This window comes from Procambarus clarkii, chromosome 64 (genome assembly GCF_040958095.1).
Source record: "Procambarus clarkii isolate CNS0578487 chromosome 64, FALCON_Pclarkii_2.0, whole genome shotgun sequence".
In the NCBI taxonomy this organism is placed as follows: domain Eukaryota; kingdom Metazoa; phylum Arthropoda; class Malacostraca; order Decapoda; family Cambaridae; genus Procambarus; species Procambarus clarkii.
The window spans coordinates 14,490,760-14,509,315 of record NC_091213.1 but is presented as its reverse complement, the minus strand read 5'-3'; the positions used below and the strand labels follow the sequence as shown (position 1 = coordinate 14,509,315).

General features: G+C 41.6%; 1 protein-coding gene across 1 annotated transcript; it reads right to left on the bottom strand.

Moving 5' to 3' along the window:
- Positions 1 to 4,824: 4,824 nt before the first annotated feature.
- LOC123769008 (formimidoyltransferase-cyclodeaminase) lies at positions 4,825 to 15,674 on the bottom strand. Its single transcript, XM_045759945.2, has 10 exons — positions 15,513 to 15,674; positions 13,898 to 14,081; positions 12,328 to 12,545; positions 11,290 to 11,426; positions 9,532 to 9,694; positions 8,991 to 9,187; positions 8,197 to 8,338; positions 7,249 to 7,410; positions 6,120 to 6,305; positions 4,825 to 5,074 (listed from the first exon to the last, which is right to left on the bottom strand). Exons 1-10 carry the CDS (start codon positions 15,564 to 15,566, stop codon positions 4,892 to 4,894), a joined length of 1,626 nt encoding a protein of 541 aa, XP_045615901.1. The 5' UTR covers positions 15,567 to 15,674; the 3' UTR covers positions 4,825 to 4,891.
- Positions 15,675 to 18,556: the final 2,882 nt, after the last annotated feature.

Here is an 18,556-nt window from a genome sequence, read left to right as displayed (position 1 = left end):
TACCTAGCAGTAAAATAGGTACCTTTGTGTTAGTCAGCTGTCACGGGCTGCTTCCTGGGGCTGAAGGCCTGGTCGAGGACCGGGCCGCGGGGACACTAAAAAGCCCCGAAAACATCTCAAGATAACCTCAAGAATGGCAGGAAGCCGGCGACTTGTAGAAGGTCCCCCCACTGGTACCCAGACGAAGCTGGGACTTAACTGTCTCAAGTGAACAGATCGACAAAGGAATTAACATTTACAAGCGTTCAACCTGACGTTACCTTATGGAAGAAAAGTGGGAGGAACCTTTATAGGTCAGCATCTCTATTTAAGGAACAAAAGTGCTAACGCAATCAATGTCTGATTTGCGATATTGCGCACGTTTCTGATATTTCTTAAGTGAGCAGTTACTTGAACAGTGTTCCAGACGATGTCGTCTCATGCTGTAATCTCTGTAATCCTTCTACTTAAGCGTCTCGTCCTGTTAAGGCATTGAAACCCCGAACCATTCGGCTGTCATCCAACTGCGCTATTCATTTCGCTAGAGAACTCGCTATGTAAAGAGCTCTAGAAAATATCCTGATTGTTTTTGTCATAATCCGTAGTCCCAGAGACGTAAGCACTTCCCGCTTAACAAGCCACAATGCAGGAGAAACTTTTTCTCCCCCGTGGGATAATAAACCCATGGAAACCCCATCTGCCGAAGCCGTAGATGCCAAGATATCATTTCAGTGTAAAATTCCGTGAATATCAACCCCAGAAATAATGGAGGAGGAGGGAAAGCCTTTAACAAGCTACCGGCTTTCTGTCCCCATCCCCCGGTGGCTCTCAGGTAAATTCAGGTAAATTTATATACCAGACGCATTACGCAAGGCAGTTCGCAGGTTTTTCTCCCGCCATCTTGCCTCTGTAAGGTAGGACGAAGAGCGGAAGCCAGCCGGCCGCCCCGCGCTGCCTGCCTTCGAGTGGTTTATTCTTCTTATTGTGAAAAGTTTGGCCAACGAGCCGATAATATATGAGATTAGGGCCGAAAATCACATCCAGGGAAGGGAAGAGCCTGGTGGGAGGAAGCGATACGCGAGCTGTTGTGTATCGCGGAGGGAAAAACCAACCTGTTGTAGCAGGGAGTTTTCGAACAAAAAGATCGGGGGTTTGTGGAGAATGGGTAAAAAAAGCAATGGACTGCCTGTTGGGGAAAGGCAGCCGGCTGTGGTGAGAGGCGATACACAAGGTAATGCGGAGGGGAATGTGGGAGATGGGGAACAGGGAGAGGAGTTTTAGTGAGGAATATGAGAGTGAGAGAACTTAGGAAAATGCGAGAGATATTGATGAGAGAGTTCGTAAGGGTACGTTGCTGATTACAGCCTCAAATGTTAAGAAGATCCTCTAACATAAAGCTTCAATTAATTTATGTATTCAATTATGTATGATGTGAGTATAATATGGGTGCAATATGAGTATAATATTGAGTATAATGAGCATAAACGCACAATCATAAACTCTGCAGTATCTCATTGTAACCATTTGTGTCAAACTCTAACTCGATGTCTTTACTTGTAAATAGTAATTATTAAATGATATAAAATGAACCTTTGGTCTCCTGGCGACACAAACAAAACATAATTCTTACACTTAATCTTGTCATTTGGCATACGCTTGAGGAAACACACACACACACACACACACACACACACACACACACACACACACACACACACACACACACACACACACACACACACACACACACACACACACCCTACAGCTTATCACCAGATAACAAAAACTCTTAAATATTATAATTTAACTTTTCATTTCCAAATGAATATACTAAACCTCAGCACAATACATCAAAATAAGAGACCAAAACACAAATCAACATCCAAATATGATAATTATGAACATAAAACCTCCCTAAAGGGTCCCCAATATTGGCAGCTGAGGCTCCAAATGTCCACCAGTCTACCGCGCTTTGGAAATCAAAATCAAAATTTCTCGATCTTTTGTGAGCGCGTAAGCCCTCGGTAATTGGATGATCGGAGAAAACCATTTTGGATCGGGAATAGGATTAAAATTCCTGAGAATAGGATTAAGATTCTCGGGGGAGGGCGAGAGTGTCTGTGGAGAATGATGGCTCCCTTGGAACCTTAAACTGGTAGTTGGGGGGGAGAGATAGAGGGTGAAGATGCCAGAGAGAGAGAGAGAGGGAGAGAGAGAGAGAGAGAGGAAGAGAAAGGGATATACTGACTAGTCTGTAACGCATACAGGAGCCTGTGGGGAAGCTCCAAGCAACAATAATATAAATGAAGTTATCAGAAGACAAGCCAGGGACCTCAGGGGAGGACTTGTGAAGTAGAAGACCTTGGAACCAACAAAACACTAACAACAGTCCAACTGCGGCCCGCTCCAAGCAACAGCCTGTTGGACCATGCTCTCACAAGTCAAGCCTGACCCCTGGGCCGGGTGCCCGGGGGCCAGGCAACAGTGCCAAATATCTATGCAACAGTGCCAAATATCTACGCAACAGGGCCAAATATCTATGCAACAGGGCCAAATATCTATGCAACAGGGCCAAATATCTACGCAACAGGGCCAAATATCTACGCAACAGGGCCAAATATCTATGCAACAGGGCCAAATATCTACGCAACAGTGCCAAATATCTACGCAACAGTGCCAAATATCTACGCAACAGGGCCAAATATCTATGCAACAGGGCCAAATATCTACGCAACAGTGCCAAATATCTACGCAACAGGGCCAAATATCTACGCAACAGTGCCAAATATCTATGCAACAGGGATAAATATCTATGCAACAGTGCCAAATATCTACGCAACAGGGCCAAATATCTACGCAACAGTGCCAAATATCTATGCAACAGGGACAATATCTATGAAACATTGCCAAATATCTACGCAACGGTGCCAAATATCTACGCAACAGGGCCAAATATCTATGCAACAGGGCCAACTATCTATGCAACAGTGACAAGCACTGTATATAACGAAAAACGAGCACAGCCACCGCCTAAGTAAGACAGTAATATGTAACACTAAGTGGGCCAACCAGAGGCTTGAGGTCCGCGCGGGAATATCTCTGAAAACAAAACAAAAACGCGAGCTACGCAGTTTGAATTTAAAACATTATATAGCTAAACTTCAAGTGAACAACAAAGAACATTTATGCTTCTTTAAAAAACGAACAAAAATGTCATCTTCAGAAACTAATTAAACTCTTTCTCTTTCGCGTGCCAAAAATAATTCTTTCATCTAGACAAAATTAGCGAAAAACGCCGAGAATTTTTCGAGAAATAATGGAAAATCTCTCGTCGAAATTTGCCTTAAAAATCTTTCTTGTGGAGAGAGAGAAAGAGAGGTTTAGGAAACTTTGCTCCTTAAAATTTACGAAAATCTCGCGAACTATGAGACCTCCTGTTAAGTAAAATGTCTTGAACTCAAGTTTTTAATTCGGTATATTCTGGAAAAAATTTAACAAATATTTCAAGATAAATGGAGATATGATTTTCTGTGTGTGTGTGTGTGTGTGTGTGTGTGTGTGTGTGTGTGTGTGTGTGTGTGTGTGTGTGTGTGTGTGTGTGTGTGTTGATGTTGGCATTGTATGTTTCTGTGTTGACATAACATGTCTGTCAGTTATGTTGAAAGGACCAGCCTCTCTGTTAGTTACGTTGACAGGACCTGCCCCTCTCCCAGTTATGTTGACAGGGCCTGTCTCTTCTAATTTTGTTGACAGGATCTCTCTCAGTATCACTGATGTTTGCTGTACTCCTACCTTCATGTACTCCTATATATATCTTCCTGTGCTCCTTCCAACTTCCGTCAAAAGCACTGGGCTTCGGGGGACTCCGAAGTCATCCAGTGTTATTATCCGTATAAGATACACTACGGTACGGTGTGGACGGTGTGGACAATAGCCGCTGAGAAGGTCAGTGTGGAAGGGGAACATTCCTCTAACCCAGCCGGAATTTGTTAGTGCGAGAACCGTGTAGTGGGTGGGTAATGATACTCAAACAAAAGACGGTGATCTATTGGCGCCAAATGACTTGTGGTACGTGGTCTTCGAAGGGGTGTGAATGTTGTATACTTTCCCTAAATGAAGTGGGGACAGACTATGGTTCAAGTTCAAGTTCAAGTATGTTTATTGAGATAAGCAAGAAATACATCTCAGAGGGATAGAGTAGCTTAGGCTATTTCTACCCCCCTTCAGACTATGGTAGACTATCCGTTAACAGAATAGTAGATTCTGTTGTCTGTAAGTAGGAGATAAGGACGAAAATGTTGGAGTTTGACAAAAAAAAAACTGTAATTAAAAAAATAAAAACGGTGATATTATTATTATTATTATTATTATTATTATTATTATTATTATTATTATTATTATTATAGAGTAAAGGAAAATTATCTATTTAACAATTTAGAGAAAACGTACACGCTTAGGACGGATGAGCAGGTACTGTGGTAAATTGGAATAACTGTTTATTGCACCTGAACTTTTCAACGTGGCTGTTTTGCTCTTCCTGCCATGTCTCCTGGTCTCGTAAGAAGTTGTTTCCGTGTGCAGATTTGTAACCAGTCCGTCTAATATTTTCCAAGTGTAAACTTCTCGCCTGTGCTGTAGAAAACAGAGCTTGAGAAACGTTAAACGTTTCCAGTAATTTAGATAGTTTATTGAATGGTAGAAACTTCCTCGCCAATTCACTAAACGCCATACGTAAATAGGAATTCAGGAAATGCCATTTCTGTTGCCTTGTGGATTTACAAACTTCTGTTCTTTTTTACAAAAGTTACTCATTAGTCTCTTACCAGGACATCATAAAACAAAACATGTGATAATTAGCTTTAATTAATACCTTGATAAAAACATAGAAATGTAAACAGTACTTAATACCATATTACTTCTGCCTCTTGTCGACGGCCTCTAACACATTGCTGCAGCCCTTTCTTGCCTGCTGGAGGAGGTCGTCTGCCTCCCTCAGGTATCTGGCGCGTGTAGCCTCATCGGTAATGTTGTTCAGATTAATTTGAACGTTGTAGAAGGCGCCCCAGGCCCCTGCCTCCAGACACCTCGCCCCGACCTGTACAATGTTAAAATGGTTTAGATTGTTAACTTTCTGTGTATTAATAAAGTTTGGTACAGAGCGTTGACCAGACTACACACTAGAAGGTGTAGGGACGACGACGTTTCGGTCCGTCCTGGACCATTCTCAAGTCGATTGTGAGAATGTCTCAATCGTCCCATTCTCAAGTCACAATCGACTTGAGAATGGTCCAGGGCGGACCGAAACGTCGTCGTCCCTTCACCTTCTAGTGTGTGGTCTGGTCAACATACTTTAGCCACGTTATTGTGACTCATCGCCTGCATTTGGTACAGAGCGGTGTGCTGCTACACATGAGAGATTACATAGTATGGGTCAAGAGCTAGCTGTAAGATCAATAATATTCCCGTCTTATAGGATGGTTTAGAAGATGTTTTGTTAAATTGAGAAAAGTTCGCAAATTAATTGTATTTAAAAACAGAACATTAATGTAATGTACTGTCAGTGAAGTTGATATTAACAAAACTAATTGTAAAATTGAAAACATAAGACATAAAGAAGTATGTGATATTTAGTCTTGGTGGTATATACATTATACAAATTATGCATTAGATTCTAAAATATAAATCAACTCAACGCCTTGACAAGCCTTAGTAACTTAGCTGTGACATTGTCATTAAAACAGTGATAGCTAAACTCAATCATTACTTTCGTTAACCTAATACTCTACAAAGTTTAAACAATATATAAGTTGTTTGTAAATTTCATAGACGCTTGTCGTAGGAACCCAAAGCCAGTAATTTCGAAGAGGACCTTACCTGGAGAAGAGGACCTTACCTGGAGAAGAGGACCTTACCTGGAGAAGAGGACCTTACCTGGAGAAGAGGACCTTACCTGGAGAAGAGGACCTTACCTGGAGAAGAGGACCTTACCTGGAGAAGAGGACCTTACCTGGAGAAGAGGACCTTACCTGGAGAAGAGGACTTTACCTGAAGAAGAGGACCTTACCTGGAGAAGAGGACCTTACCTGGAGAAGAGGATCTTACCTGAAGAAGAGGACCTTACCTGGAGAAGAGGACCTTACCTGGAGGTCCGACCTGCAATTAATGTTGCCGACATCGGCGAGCTGAGTGAGGGCCTCCCAGGTGCCCGCGTTCACCTTCCTCAGGAGTGAGAGAGGCACCTGTATGGTCTCCTCTGTGGCAGCGGCCATTGCTGCCTCTCGGGCTGCCCGCTCTTCGTCCGTTTTCTGAGGAAGCTTCGTGGCTGCCTGAAGTATATGTCAAGTAACGGGTTATTACATCATTCCGTCATAACAGAACCTCGCAGGACTTTAAATACGACTTATGGAAACTTATGGATGCATATAAGCTTAAATAAGGCTTATGGATGCATAATTGTGACTGCCTTCTAACCCAAGCATGTTAACATGCTTCAAGCAGTCTCCGTGGTGTAGTGGTAAGACACTCGCCTGGCGTTCCGCGAGCGCTATGTCATGGGTTCGTATCCTGGCCGGGGAGGATTTACTGGGCGCAATTTCTTAACTGTAGCCTCTGTTTAACGCAACAGTAAAATGTGTACTTGGATGAAAAAACGATTCTTCGCGGCAGGGGATCGTATTCCAGGGACCATAGGATTAAGGACTTGCCCGAAACGCTACGCGTACTAGTGGCTGTACAAGAATGTAACAACTCTTGTATATATCTCAAAAAAAAAAAAAAAAAAAAAAAAAAAAAAAAAAAAACATAATGTCGTAAGAAATTTGATAAGGGAAGATTCACAATAACTTACAATTAAGGCGTGGAATTTGGATGTAGGTACACATTTGTTAGAAGCTAACAAAGTTTGTCTGTAGGGTGTAAACCCAGTTAACATAACATAACAGTTAACAGTTAACTCCTAAATACCTATTTACAGCAAGGTAGACAGAGCTATCAAATGAAACGAAACCTTGCCCAGACGCTTCTGTCCTATTAACAAATCCACAAGGGCCATGATGTGGGTTCGAACCTACGTCCGAGAGGGCCCCAGACGCACCTTAATCGCGTAAATACATGTGATTTCCGTGTGCTTCTGTCCTACCTCGGGAATCGAACCTGGAATCTTTAATTGTGAAACCGACATAGCCTAATGCACTATAGGACATTAAGTACGTGTATGAGTGCGAGTAAAATTACAAGATATTCGATCAAACGAGGAAAGGGGATAGTTACCATGTACTTGTTGAAGGCGGCGGTGTCAGCGTCAATGGCAGGAATGAGGGATACTGCCGCCTGGTGGAGGGGCGGGAGGACCCGGCGGATGGTGGCGTCCAAGGACTCCCATTGACGCTTGCCGTACGTCAACTGTCCCACCATGGCGCCTAAAGCTGCGCCCTGATGAGTAATGTTTAATCAACGTTCATTTATTATAGCATTTACTCAGTATAGCATCAACGCCCATTTGTTGTATCGTTGACTCAGCATGGCATCAACATAGTTCATCATTCAAGTTAATCATTCAACATAGTTCATCATTATAACACCGGGCAGTCATGGTACATTACAGAACAGCTCTGACCTCAACGGATACCATGATGTTTGAGCAGGGAAAATGCAGTTTTATATGTTAAAAATACAAATAACCCAACCGACAGATGAGGACTGACAGCGATATTGTTCTGGTCCGTCGTGGACCTCTTAGGACTTGATAAGTCCAGAATTCATCAAACATTTACGCAACCATTTACGATTTCTATACATCTTTCCACAATCAAGGCAGCTTTGTTTGGTCTTATTAAACAGTTTGTGAGCTCCGAAGCACTACGAGGTTGTTTGTAATAATAATAACAGCCTAGTGAAGTGTCGAAGCTCGTAACCTGTTTAATAAAATAAATCAATGTCGCCATGATTGACGAAAGACGTACAGGCTTCGTAAATGGTTGTGTAAAAGCTTGATGAATCATTCCATATATGCGGACTGGGTAATATTATAATTTAGGCGTGTTACTGCATCTTGTTCTCTGCTTTAAAATACAAAATCATGTCAAATGGTGGGAACAAGTTACAGCCCCTCTCCTGTGTCAGGTAAGTCCACTACGGACTCACCATAGCCCGTGCTACTTGGAACTTTTAATTCCCAGTAGCTGAATCTATAAGAACATCGTCAAATGGTTTTCTTACTAGAGCGGCGACGACGGCGGCGACGGAGCCTCCTCCAGGGGCGGGAGAGCGGGAAGCCACGCTCCTGATGAAGCCCTCCACGCTGCCGCCGGCCAGCTCCCCCGTCCCACTGTTCTCTAAGCAGTACTCGATAACTCGCTCCCTGTCAGGGACAGAAGCTTACATGAACGGGTTAATACATACGGGTCCAGAAGCACATAAGTGGTCTACGTCTGCGACTCACAAATCGAGGGATACGGGTTCAGTCCCAGAGAGAACAGAAACGGTTTGGTACGTTTTTCTTTTCTGTCTCTGTTTATCCTAGCAGTCAAATAGGCTCCCGGGAGTTAGACTACTTTTGAGGGTTGCATCCTGGGTAAGGTCAGTAGTTTGCCTTGGAGGGTCCTCGGTAAGCCTAAATACAGGCCTCCTGCCCCCTTCCCCCCATCCCCTCGGAAAGCGGGAATTATATTCAGGTGTTCCCGAAAACACTGAAAATGTCCCCGTTGTTAATAATATTTATTTCCCGGCTGGCAAATTGTCAGATCACAGTCCCATATATTAATATGCAAAGTACAGGGCGTATATGTGTTCAAATAACATCGAATACTTATATCGCACTATTATATTCACTTCAAATGTAGACAGTAACCACGATTTAAAACAACTGCTGAGTTAAACCCCTAATATTAAATTTATAACATGTTCTTATAAAAAATAAACATTGATTTGTTTTGAAGCGGAAAATAAGGGTTTCCAAATCTAAAATAAGTAACGTACGATCTCCTTCGGCTTGAAAGAAATGCGCGACTCACTTCGGCTTGAAAGGTGAAATGGTACTGAGTCCAAGGCGGTTGATGGCGAGGTGAACTTTCTGGTCCTCCTCCAAGATGAAGAGGTTCTCCTTCTGGATGTAGTAGTCAGCGGCCATCAAGAGTGCCTCCAAGGGGACGAGCCCCACGATCTCCGACCCTGTGACGGCCAGTTTCATGTCCTCGGCGTCCTTCTTCGCCTGCGGGAGGAGACTCACACAGTGACCAGTCTTGAGGCTACAGTGAACGTTCGTTTAGCTTCCCCAAGATTACTTCAGGTACATATATGTACAAGTGCATATATATACAGAACTTTATTTATAATCAAAACAAATTTTTGCTGAAAGTATTGTATCTCGGCACTTGTTTTGGTAACGATAATCGTATTAAACATAATAAAGTTGACAATATTAAAGTTTAAGATATAAAGTTAATACTTGCAACTGCGTCAAACTGTGTTTTCAGAAGAAAATATAAACGTTTAACCACAAAAAGGAATGTTTAAGAAAAAGAAATTATAAATATTCTCTCGAAGTCGGTTTACCTCTTCGTAGGCGACGTGTATGGGCGTGACTTCGAAGTCAGTGAGATTGATGCTGATTTGTGCGATGTTCTGCTCTTGGAGATACCAACCTATAGCCTGGCAGCAGCGGAGGCGGCCCGGCTGCTCGGGGCCACGGCCTTGATCCCGAAGATTCAATGCTATCCTGTGGACGAGAACCACCGCATGAATAAAGGAAACTGCAGACGTCCTATTATCCCATAGGAGTTAACTCCTATTTATATTCACACAAAGTCATGCATGAATATGTGGAGTATCCACTAGGCGAAATAAAACGAAAATAATATGCGCACTTTCGTGATATTTCTCCTAAGTGGATATGTATACATTATATATATATATATATATATATATATATATATATATATATATATATATATATATATATATATATATATATATATATATATATATATATATATATATATATATGACAATGTCAGACCACGGAGGAAAAATGAAACAGGAATTTCCTTAAGTACTTTCGTATATTAATACATCTTCAGAAGGAGTCACGAAAAAAAAAAAAAGTGCTGCTTAAAAAAGCAGCACTCCTTCTGAAGATGTATTAATATACGAAAGTACTTAAGGAAATTCCTGTTTCATTTTTCCTCCGTGGTCTGACATTGTCACATTTTTAATCACGTGTTTATTTTCGTGATATACACACACACACATATATATATATATATATATATATATATATATATATATATATATATATATATATATATATATATATATATATATATATATATATATATCCAACCTACGCTTGGCACAATCCAGCGATCACACATTTACCAGACCTTCACCAAGCGTAGCTGTGTTATAAGCAGTTCTGGTATAGTCAGAGAGCATGCCTAGTTTGCGTTTAAGTGGAACTAAATTGGTGTAGATTGTCGTAGTAACATTGATGTGGTCTTTATGTGGCCTCCTTGATGTGTGTGTGTGTGTGTGTGTGTGTGTGTGTGTGTGAGTGTGTGTGTGTGTGTGTGTGTGTGTGTGTGTGTGTGTGTGTGTGTGTGTGTGTGTGTGTGTGTGTGTGTGTCTTTGTGGTCATTTATTATCTCATTGGCTTGAGTCAAACACATGACGAACATCTTCGTCTTGTGTTTGACTAAATATCGACTCCAGGCTAGAGCCGCATACTCCAGGACTGGTCTGACATATGTGATATACAATGTGTGCATATCCTACCTTTATATGTATAAATGATTTTGTAGCTTTTATGTATTAATACCATATATGTCGGCCAAAATGTAGAAGTAAATAAGTATATATATGTATAACCACTCTCCCTAGAGGAACGCGGGGAGCACACCCTCTCTCTCTCTCTCTCTCTCTCTCTCTCTCTCTCTCTCTCTCTCTCTCTCTCTCTCTCTCTCTCTCTCTCTCTCTCTCTCTCTCTCTCTCTCTGCTTGAAGAACATCATCTACACACGCTTCCTTTTCTCGGATCAAGCTATGGTCTTATCTTAGCCTCTCTCATGGTATCATCCATATATAGAATACATATGCTTACTAACTTAATTATTAAAACTTAATTATGAATCACAGCCTGGTTGATGATCAGGTATCTTGAGCACCGTGAAAGACTGGCCAGTTATGCCCCTTATGTGTAGCGGGCTATAACTAGCCCATCTCTCACGGTGCTCAAGAGAGAACTTGATAAACATCAATGTCTAATTTATTTCAAGCACTCTTCCAGTCATAATTAAATGTATATTTATATATAGACCTGTGTGCCTGTTCCTTGGTGGCAACCATGTTGACGTTGTAGGCGATGAGGAACTTCCTCACACCCGTGACCGAGGCGCCCCATCGAGGCACCCAGTTCGGATCCCCGAAATCCGGCGCCCATTCCGGCTTTTGTAGCTGAGGAATGATACGAGAACCGTTTAAGTAGATCTACTTGAACGTGTCTGAAGTTTATGTCCAATTTGAAGTGCAGTAACCAGGATTCATCAGGCATTTACACAACAATTTCGTACATTCGAAAGATGTACATCTTTCCTCAATCGCGTGGGCTTTGTTTACATTTATTAAACAGTTTACGAGCAATTTCACAACTCAGGGTTATACATTTTCTTGAACAACTTTGTTGTGCTTTGGCGCTCGTCAAGGATTGAGGGAGATGTATATATTTCGTAAGTGATTGCTTAATTGCCTGATGAATCCTGTATAATACATCACTCAGTAAAGTTCCATAGGATCCTAGTAGCTATCCGGAGCATCGCAAAGAAGTTACTTATTATAAATTATATCAAAATAAAGTATAAAACTTTCAGCATGCACATATGTTCATTTATTGTAAACAATTTAAAATTTGCCGAACTACTCGAAATTATAATACAATTTTTAATGTTATTTTGAGACATAAGTAAGACGTGGAAATTGTGTTTCTCAAACATTGTCAAGTATTTATATAATTTCCTTAGCATTATCGTCAACAATTTAAATTTACATAAATTAAATGACTGCTTCTAAAAGTAGAGTTTATACCGGCAACGCGAGCGACCTCTGGGGTCCTCAGCATCTCCAGGTCCAGGCTATGTACTGTATCAAGAATGCTCAGGTACGCAGACGAGGAGTCACAATTACTTGGCTGAAATATGTTGACCAAACCACGCACACTAGAAAGTGAAGGGACGACGACGTTTCGGTCCGTCCTGGACCATTCTCAAGTCTATTGTGACTTGAGAATAGTCCAGAACGGACCGAAACGTCGTCGTCCCTTCACTTTCTAGTGTGTGATTTGGTCAACATGCTCAGGTACCTTATCTTTCATTCCCTCGTATTCGCCGGCGCGGATTTGTGGCATGGTCCGGCGGTAGTCGCTGGAGGAGGCGGCGCCGTAGAGGAAGACGGGGACGCCCAGCTCCTGCGCCAAGCGGGCTCCGAACGTCTTGGCGACGACCACACATTCCTCCTCCGTCACCCCTCGCACAGGGATGAACGGACACACGTCCAGGGCGCCCATACGAGGGTGCTCGCCTGCAGGAATGTTGAGAGAGAGAGAGATAGTTTTTATTAATGTATTTCGGTTCAAAACTCTTAACCAGCTGTTCTTCTCACCTTAGAGAGGTTGGGTCTCCTCTGCTAACGCCAGTCTAGGAAGCATCTGGCTATATCTTATGCTTTCAGTAAACTATCCTCCTAAATCTATAGCATTTTTAGCAACTATCTTCTTAACGTACAAAAAGAGACTATTGTACTAATACAATAGTTCTTTTTGTACCATTGGAACACCACAAAGGACATGTTAAAATCTGGAACAGTAACTATATAACCTAACTTAACTTGTTACAGTCTACAGTGAGATATTTTAGGCCTAATAAACTCCATTTAGGTCTAATTTTGTAATTAAGTGCTATACTAGGCCCAGGAAAACGCAAATACACTAGTGCCAAACATTTTCTAGGTTTTTAATTTTTCGTGGCAATGTGTACATTATTATAAGTTATACGTTATCATCAGTTGTTCCAATAGTCCCTTTGTGTACGTTCCTGCCATAGGCTCTGTGAACACTTTTTTACTGTTGGTTGACTGATGGAACAAATAGATAAACTCTGTCAGTGTGCAGCCCGGGTACACTCTGTCAGTCTGGGTACACTCCTTCAGCGTGTGTACACTCCCTCAGTGTGGGTACACTTCATAACGTAATACTGTAACAGCTTCTGAAACATAAAGTATATATCCCCAAGACTGGGAGACCTCGCTCTACACGACAATAAATGTTTACAATAACAACAGTGTGGACACTGGTGGCTTGTACAGAGACGAAATATTAAGACTAAAACGCAGAACAGCGGAAGCCTATTGTTACGTATCGTTCACCAGAATAGCTGCTTCATCTCATGCTTATGAAACATAAAAACGCAACCTAAAATCCTATTTCAAAACCAGAAATCTTTGAGAAATATGTTGTTTATAGATCAGGATTTGCTTGAAACAGTTCGAAGGCTGGTTCAATGCCTGTACCCTACAGGGGAAGCAGATGGGTGGGAGGGGGCAGGAGACAGGCCAGAGGGCGGCTATCACTGGAGATCAGTTGGCGACAGTGACCACTGGACCTGTTTTTGTGTACTTGGTTCGACTCCTGCATTCTTATGATCCACTGATACGACCTTATTTTGTTCATAGGTGCCAGATACTAGAGGCTTACCATGTTGTAAAGCACTTTCGATAAGTCTATATCTGCCTTTTTCTGAGGTTTTTGTTTTTCATGATAGCTTATGGATTACTATATGATACCTTCAACTGACCCCAAATAATACGACCTCTCAACCCGAGCCATAAACTATCGAAACATCCCCGACTTCTAATCGAGTTCAACTTGAGCTCACCTTTGTGCTTGGTCATGTCAATCAACTTGTAGGCTACTTTGGAGGCGTTGAGAGCGGCCTCGACAACATCCGCGGGGTTACCGACGAAGGTGTAGACGGTGCGGTTGGTGGAGTGGCCGGGGTCCACGTCGAGGAGCGTCGCCCCCGGGGTCTCCCGGATGGCAGTGGCTATCTCCTCGATGACCTGGGGATGGAGGGAGCGAGGATAACCGCCGAAAGATGTTGTTGTTGCTTAAGATTCAGCTATTCGGACCAAAAGGTTCCAAGTAGCACGAACTATGGTGAGCCCGTAGTGGACTTACCTGGCACAGGAGCGAGGCTACTATAACTTGGCGCGCCCAGAGATGTTGTTGTTGTTTAAGATTCAGCTACACGGACCAAAAGGTTCCAAGTAGCACGAGCCATGGTGAGCCCACTGTGGACTTACCTGGCACAGGAGAGGGGCTATAACTTGGCGCCGAGAGAGAGGAGCCTTGTTTGTATAGATGAATGATAGCGGTTGTGTGGTGTAGGGAGTGAAAGTGAAAAAACAAGGAGGAAAGAGAAGAGGGGGAGACAGAGCAAGTATGGGAGAAAGCGAGAGGTTTGCGAAGGGAAGACTCGGTATATTTAACAAAAAATCCGAAACACAGGTGTGATGGATTTGATTATGGAGGTGCACATTGACTCTGAGCTCCAGTGTTAGCTATTTGTTATTATGTATATTTTGTACAGTGGCCATCGTTTTTTTTTCCTACTACAACATTAGCATCATTTATTGAAAATTCAGAAAAGATTACCATTTCATATTAAGTATACAATAATAGAATTACAGTGGCAGTAGATAAGAGTAATCTTGATGGCGAAATATGTCCAATAGTGCGACAAAACTTTAATAATGTCCGTATTACTGTCTTTAACAATAAATCTTCTTGTCCACATCGACGCCATTAGATAAACCACAGATAAAATCGGGTAAAACACATATTTAACATGATTTTCACTAAAAAATTCGATGTTAACTTTATTTTAACGTTTTTCTGCGTTCATAGAAATCTTAAGTATATGGGTAATAATTCATTAAAAATACAATAACAATTGTTTAATTCCCTCAGGCCTGACAAGGCTCTCAGAGCAGGTCCTCTGATAACAAAAAATCCTCCGTCTCTGCTCCGCTCTTGGCAGCTCTGGTTAAGAAACCTGTAGCGGCCACCTAAAAAAAAAACTTATGCTCCTTATTGAATGTGGAACAACTTTGTTTTCGTTGATTGTTCCAACAAGGAAGAACACATTTCATTCTTTATATATATATATATATATATATATATATATATATATATATATATATATATATATATATATATATATATATATATATATATATATAATAGCTGTCTCTACTGAGATATAGCCCGCGTCCAGTAGAACGTCTTATGAACGTAGACCACGTCCAGTAGAGCGTCTTATGAACGTAGACCGCAAATTCTTTGGTTAATTTACAAAATTGATTAGAAACAAATTAATATTGGTTACGTTATATATAGTATCAGCATAAATGTAAACAATAGACTTATATATCCTGATTGTATGCTTACTGACATATATGGAGCTTTACAACATGTTCGAATCTACTTACCGCCTTGTCCCGACCTTCCGAGAAGTTTGGAACGCATTCGATTATCTTTGACATGTTCTAATTTGCTCTTTCTTGTTCACAATAAGTGCCTGGCAAAGCTCGCGTTGCCTGGCTTATACTAATGCGGTGTCTCGAATGTCTCTCGCTAACTGGAACTGGAGAAAATACTTATAAGGATAAGACTCCTGTTTCTACCCGCGTCCGGATCCATTACATATAGTTTTCGGTCATATATTGTTATAAAATTATTAAAAAACAGAACATGAAACGTATCACTCGAAATAAGTGCTAATAATTTGTATACTGTAAACAAATATAAAACGGCTGAATAACTGGATAAAATGCATAATATTACTTATTATAGTCGTGACGAAGTCACTATAACCACAGCATTCAAACGTTATCCAAGGTCAACTTCTCCATTGGTGGACGTATTATGCCTCGTACCGTGATTGGCGGACGAAGTACACACCCACCGGGCAGCAACCCACCAACAAACGTTATATGTTTAGCTCTGTCTCTGATTTATGAAGCATATATGAGAGTTTTGTATAATTAGCTAATGTAGATCTGACCAAATGTGAACTCAGCAAAACAACTGCTACGCGCCATTGTAAAAATACAGTGATTCTGAAACACAAATATAGTCTACAGTCTCTGTGGTGTAGTGGTAAGACACTCGCCTGGCGTTCCGCGAGCGCTTTGTCATGGGTTCGTATTCTGGGAGGATTTACTGGGCGCAAATCCTTAACTGTAGCCTCTGTTTAACGCAACAGTAAAATGTGTACTTAGTTGTAACAACGATTCTTCGCGGTGGGGATCGTATTCCAGGGACCTGCCCGAAACACTACGCGTACTAGTGGCCTCGACTGTACGTAATCTGGTACAACGTGTTCATACATATATAGACACTCATCACAAACAATAAACATAGTACTACATAGGGGTACCAACTCTGACAATGTTCGTAGGGACCCTCAGCTTCGATGAAGAGGATACGTAAGTGTAAGGTAAATGTAACTAAATGTAAGGTAATGAAAGAAGGGGGTAGGAAATAGGAGACCAGACACTGGATACAGAATGGGAGATGAAGTCCTTCACGAGACGGAAAGAGAGAAAGACCTAGGGCTTGATATTACACCATACCTGTCTCCTGAAGCCCACATCAAAAGAACAACATCGGCGGCGTATGCGAGGCTGGCTAACATCAGAACTGCCTTCAGAAACTTGTGTAAGGAATCTTTCAGAACCTTGTACACCACGGATGTAAGGCCAATCCTGGAGTATGCGGCCCCAGCATGGAGCCCGTACCTTGTCAAGCAGAAGACGAACCTGGAAAAAGCTCAGAGGTATGCCTCTAGGCTAGTCCCAGAACTAAGAGGAATGAGTTATGAGGAAAGGCTGAGGGAACTGCACCTCACGTCGCTGGAAGACAGAAGAGCTCGTGAAGATATCATCACCACATACAAGATTTCTCAGGGGAATTGACAGGGTAGACAAGGATGGATTACACGCACAAGGGGACACAGGTGGAAGCTGAGTACCATATTGAGTCACAGAGACATTAGAAAGAATTTTTTCAGTGTCAGAGTAGTTAGTAAATGGAATGCACTAGGAAGTGATGTAGTGGAGGCAGACTTCATACACAGTTTCAAATGTAGATATGATAGAGCCGAGTAGGCTCAGGTCGAATCTGTACACCTGTTTTTTTTTTTTTTCTACCACAGACGTGGCCACACATTTACAATGCTAACCAGCATATATACATTTTCTTCTGTCCTCCATGGACAGGGTTAGAGAAGTGTTAAACATATAGTTCAAGGGTTTATTGAACACTCAACCACAGAAGGTGATTCGGTGCTTTTAAAATGCTAAGCTAACCTACATACGTAAATACATAGATACACAGATTTACGTATGCCCTACATAAAGTGTTAAATGCGTCTTTTACATAGTGTCATTAATGTACATTCACAAAGGTGAAATGTAATTCTGATCAGCTTCCATATATACTTTATACCCATACATATACATACACACACACCTGTACACCTGTTGATTGACGGTTGAGAGGCGGGACCAAAGAGCCAAAGACCCCCGCAAGCACAACTAGGTGAGCCTTGTGGCTCCCATGTGCTTGTAGTCTACTGCGAATAAATTCTTTTGCTTGTTGTTGTGTATCGTGCACTCAGCTCTTAAAACTCTTGGGAACTCCATTGTATATGATACTAAATGAAATGATGAAGGTTTTCAAACCAACAAAATTTATCCTGCCTTAGTTATAATAATAATAATAATAATTTATTTAGGAACAGTACATAGTTGCGGCGTTACAGTACAAACATTCTGTTAGATTTAAAGATAGAGGTAGAACATACAATACCTAAAGCCACTAGTACGCATAGCGTTTCGGGCAAATGTAGTAGTTGAGTGGTGGATGTTGGTATTATGGCCGCGTGGGGCTTGGATGGCCTCGATTGATTGATGATTGATGAAGATTAAGCCACCCAAAAGGTGGCACGGGCATGAATAGCCCGTAAGTGGTGGCTCTTTTGAGCTATTACCAGTATCAAGAGCTGATACTGGAGATCTGTGGAGATGCGACTGCACCCTGCGTGACGGGAGATGTCTCCCCTGTGTGGATGACCTCTGTATACCTCTTTATATATGCTGGTGGCGCTTTGTTTATAATCTGTTGGCTTTCTGGTACAAAAAAATGGCTTCGTGATCTTCTCCAGAAGGTGGAAGATCAACATTATCTGAATGCAAGCCATGTACAATCCGTCTTCAGACCAAATCCATTACCATGAGAAATCACACCCCCCCTCCAACCTCCTCGATACTTATCTAGATATTTGTGATGGGCTGAAAGCATATAATGGTTCCAGTAATAGTCTACATGTAAACTGACAAATGAAGCTTTGTGTTAAAACAGATATTGTTAGGTTGTAACTTTAATGTAATAGAAATTGTTGGTTTAAAATATAAAACGTGAATGCTGAAAACGTTTTCTTTGAAGAATTTGGTTTTCTCTATTAACATAG

What these genes read in the sequence shown, in the direction of transcription:
- LOC123769008 (XM_045759945.2), bottom strand. Translation starts at nt 15,566, where the DNA reads ATGTCAAAGATAATCGAATGCGTTCCAAACTTCTCGGAAGGTCGGGAC. An exon ending in TACACGTCGCCTACGAAGAG is followed by an intron (nt 9,188 to 9,531) that starts GTAAACCGACTT and finishes CTCCTCCCGCAG; the next exon opens with GCGAAGAAGGACGCCGAGGA. An exon ending in CCGCCGTCGTCGCCGCTCTA is followed by an intron (nt 7,411 to 8,196) that starts GTAAGAAAACCA and finishes ATTACTCATCAG; the next exon opens with GGCGCAGCTTTAGGCGCCAT.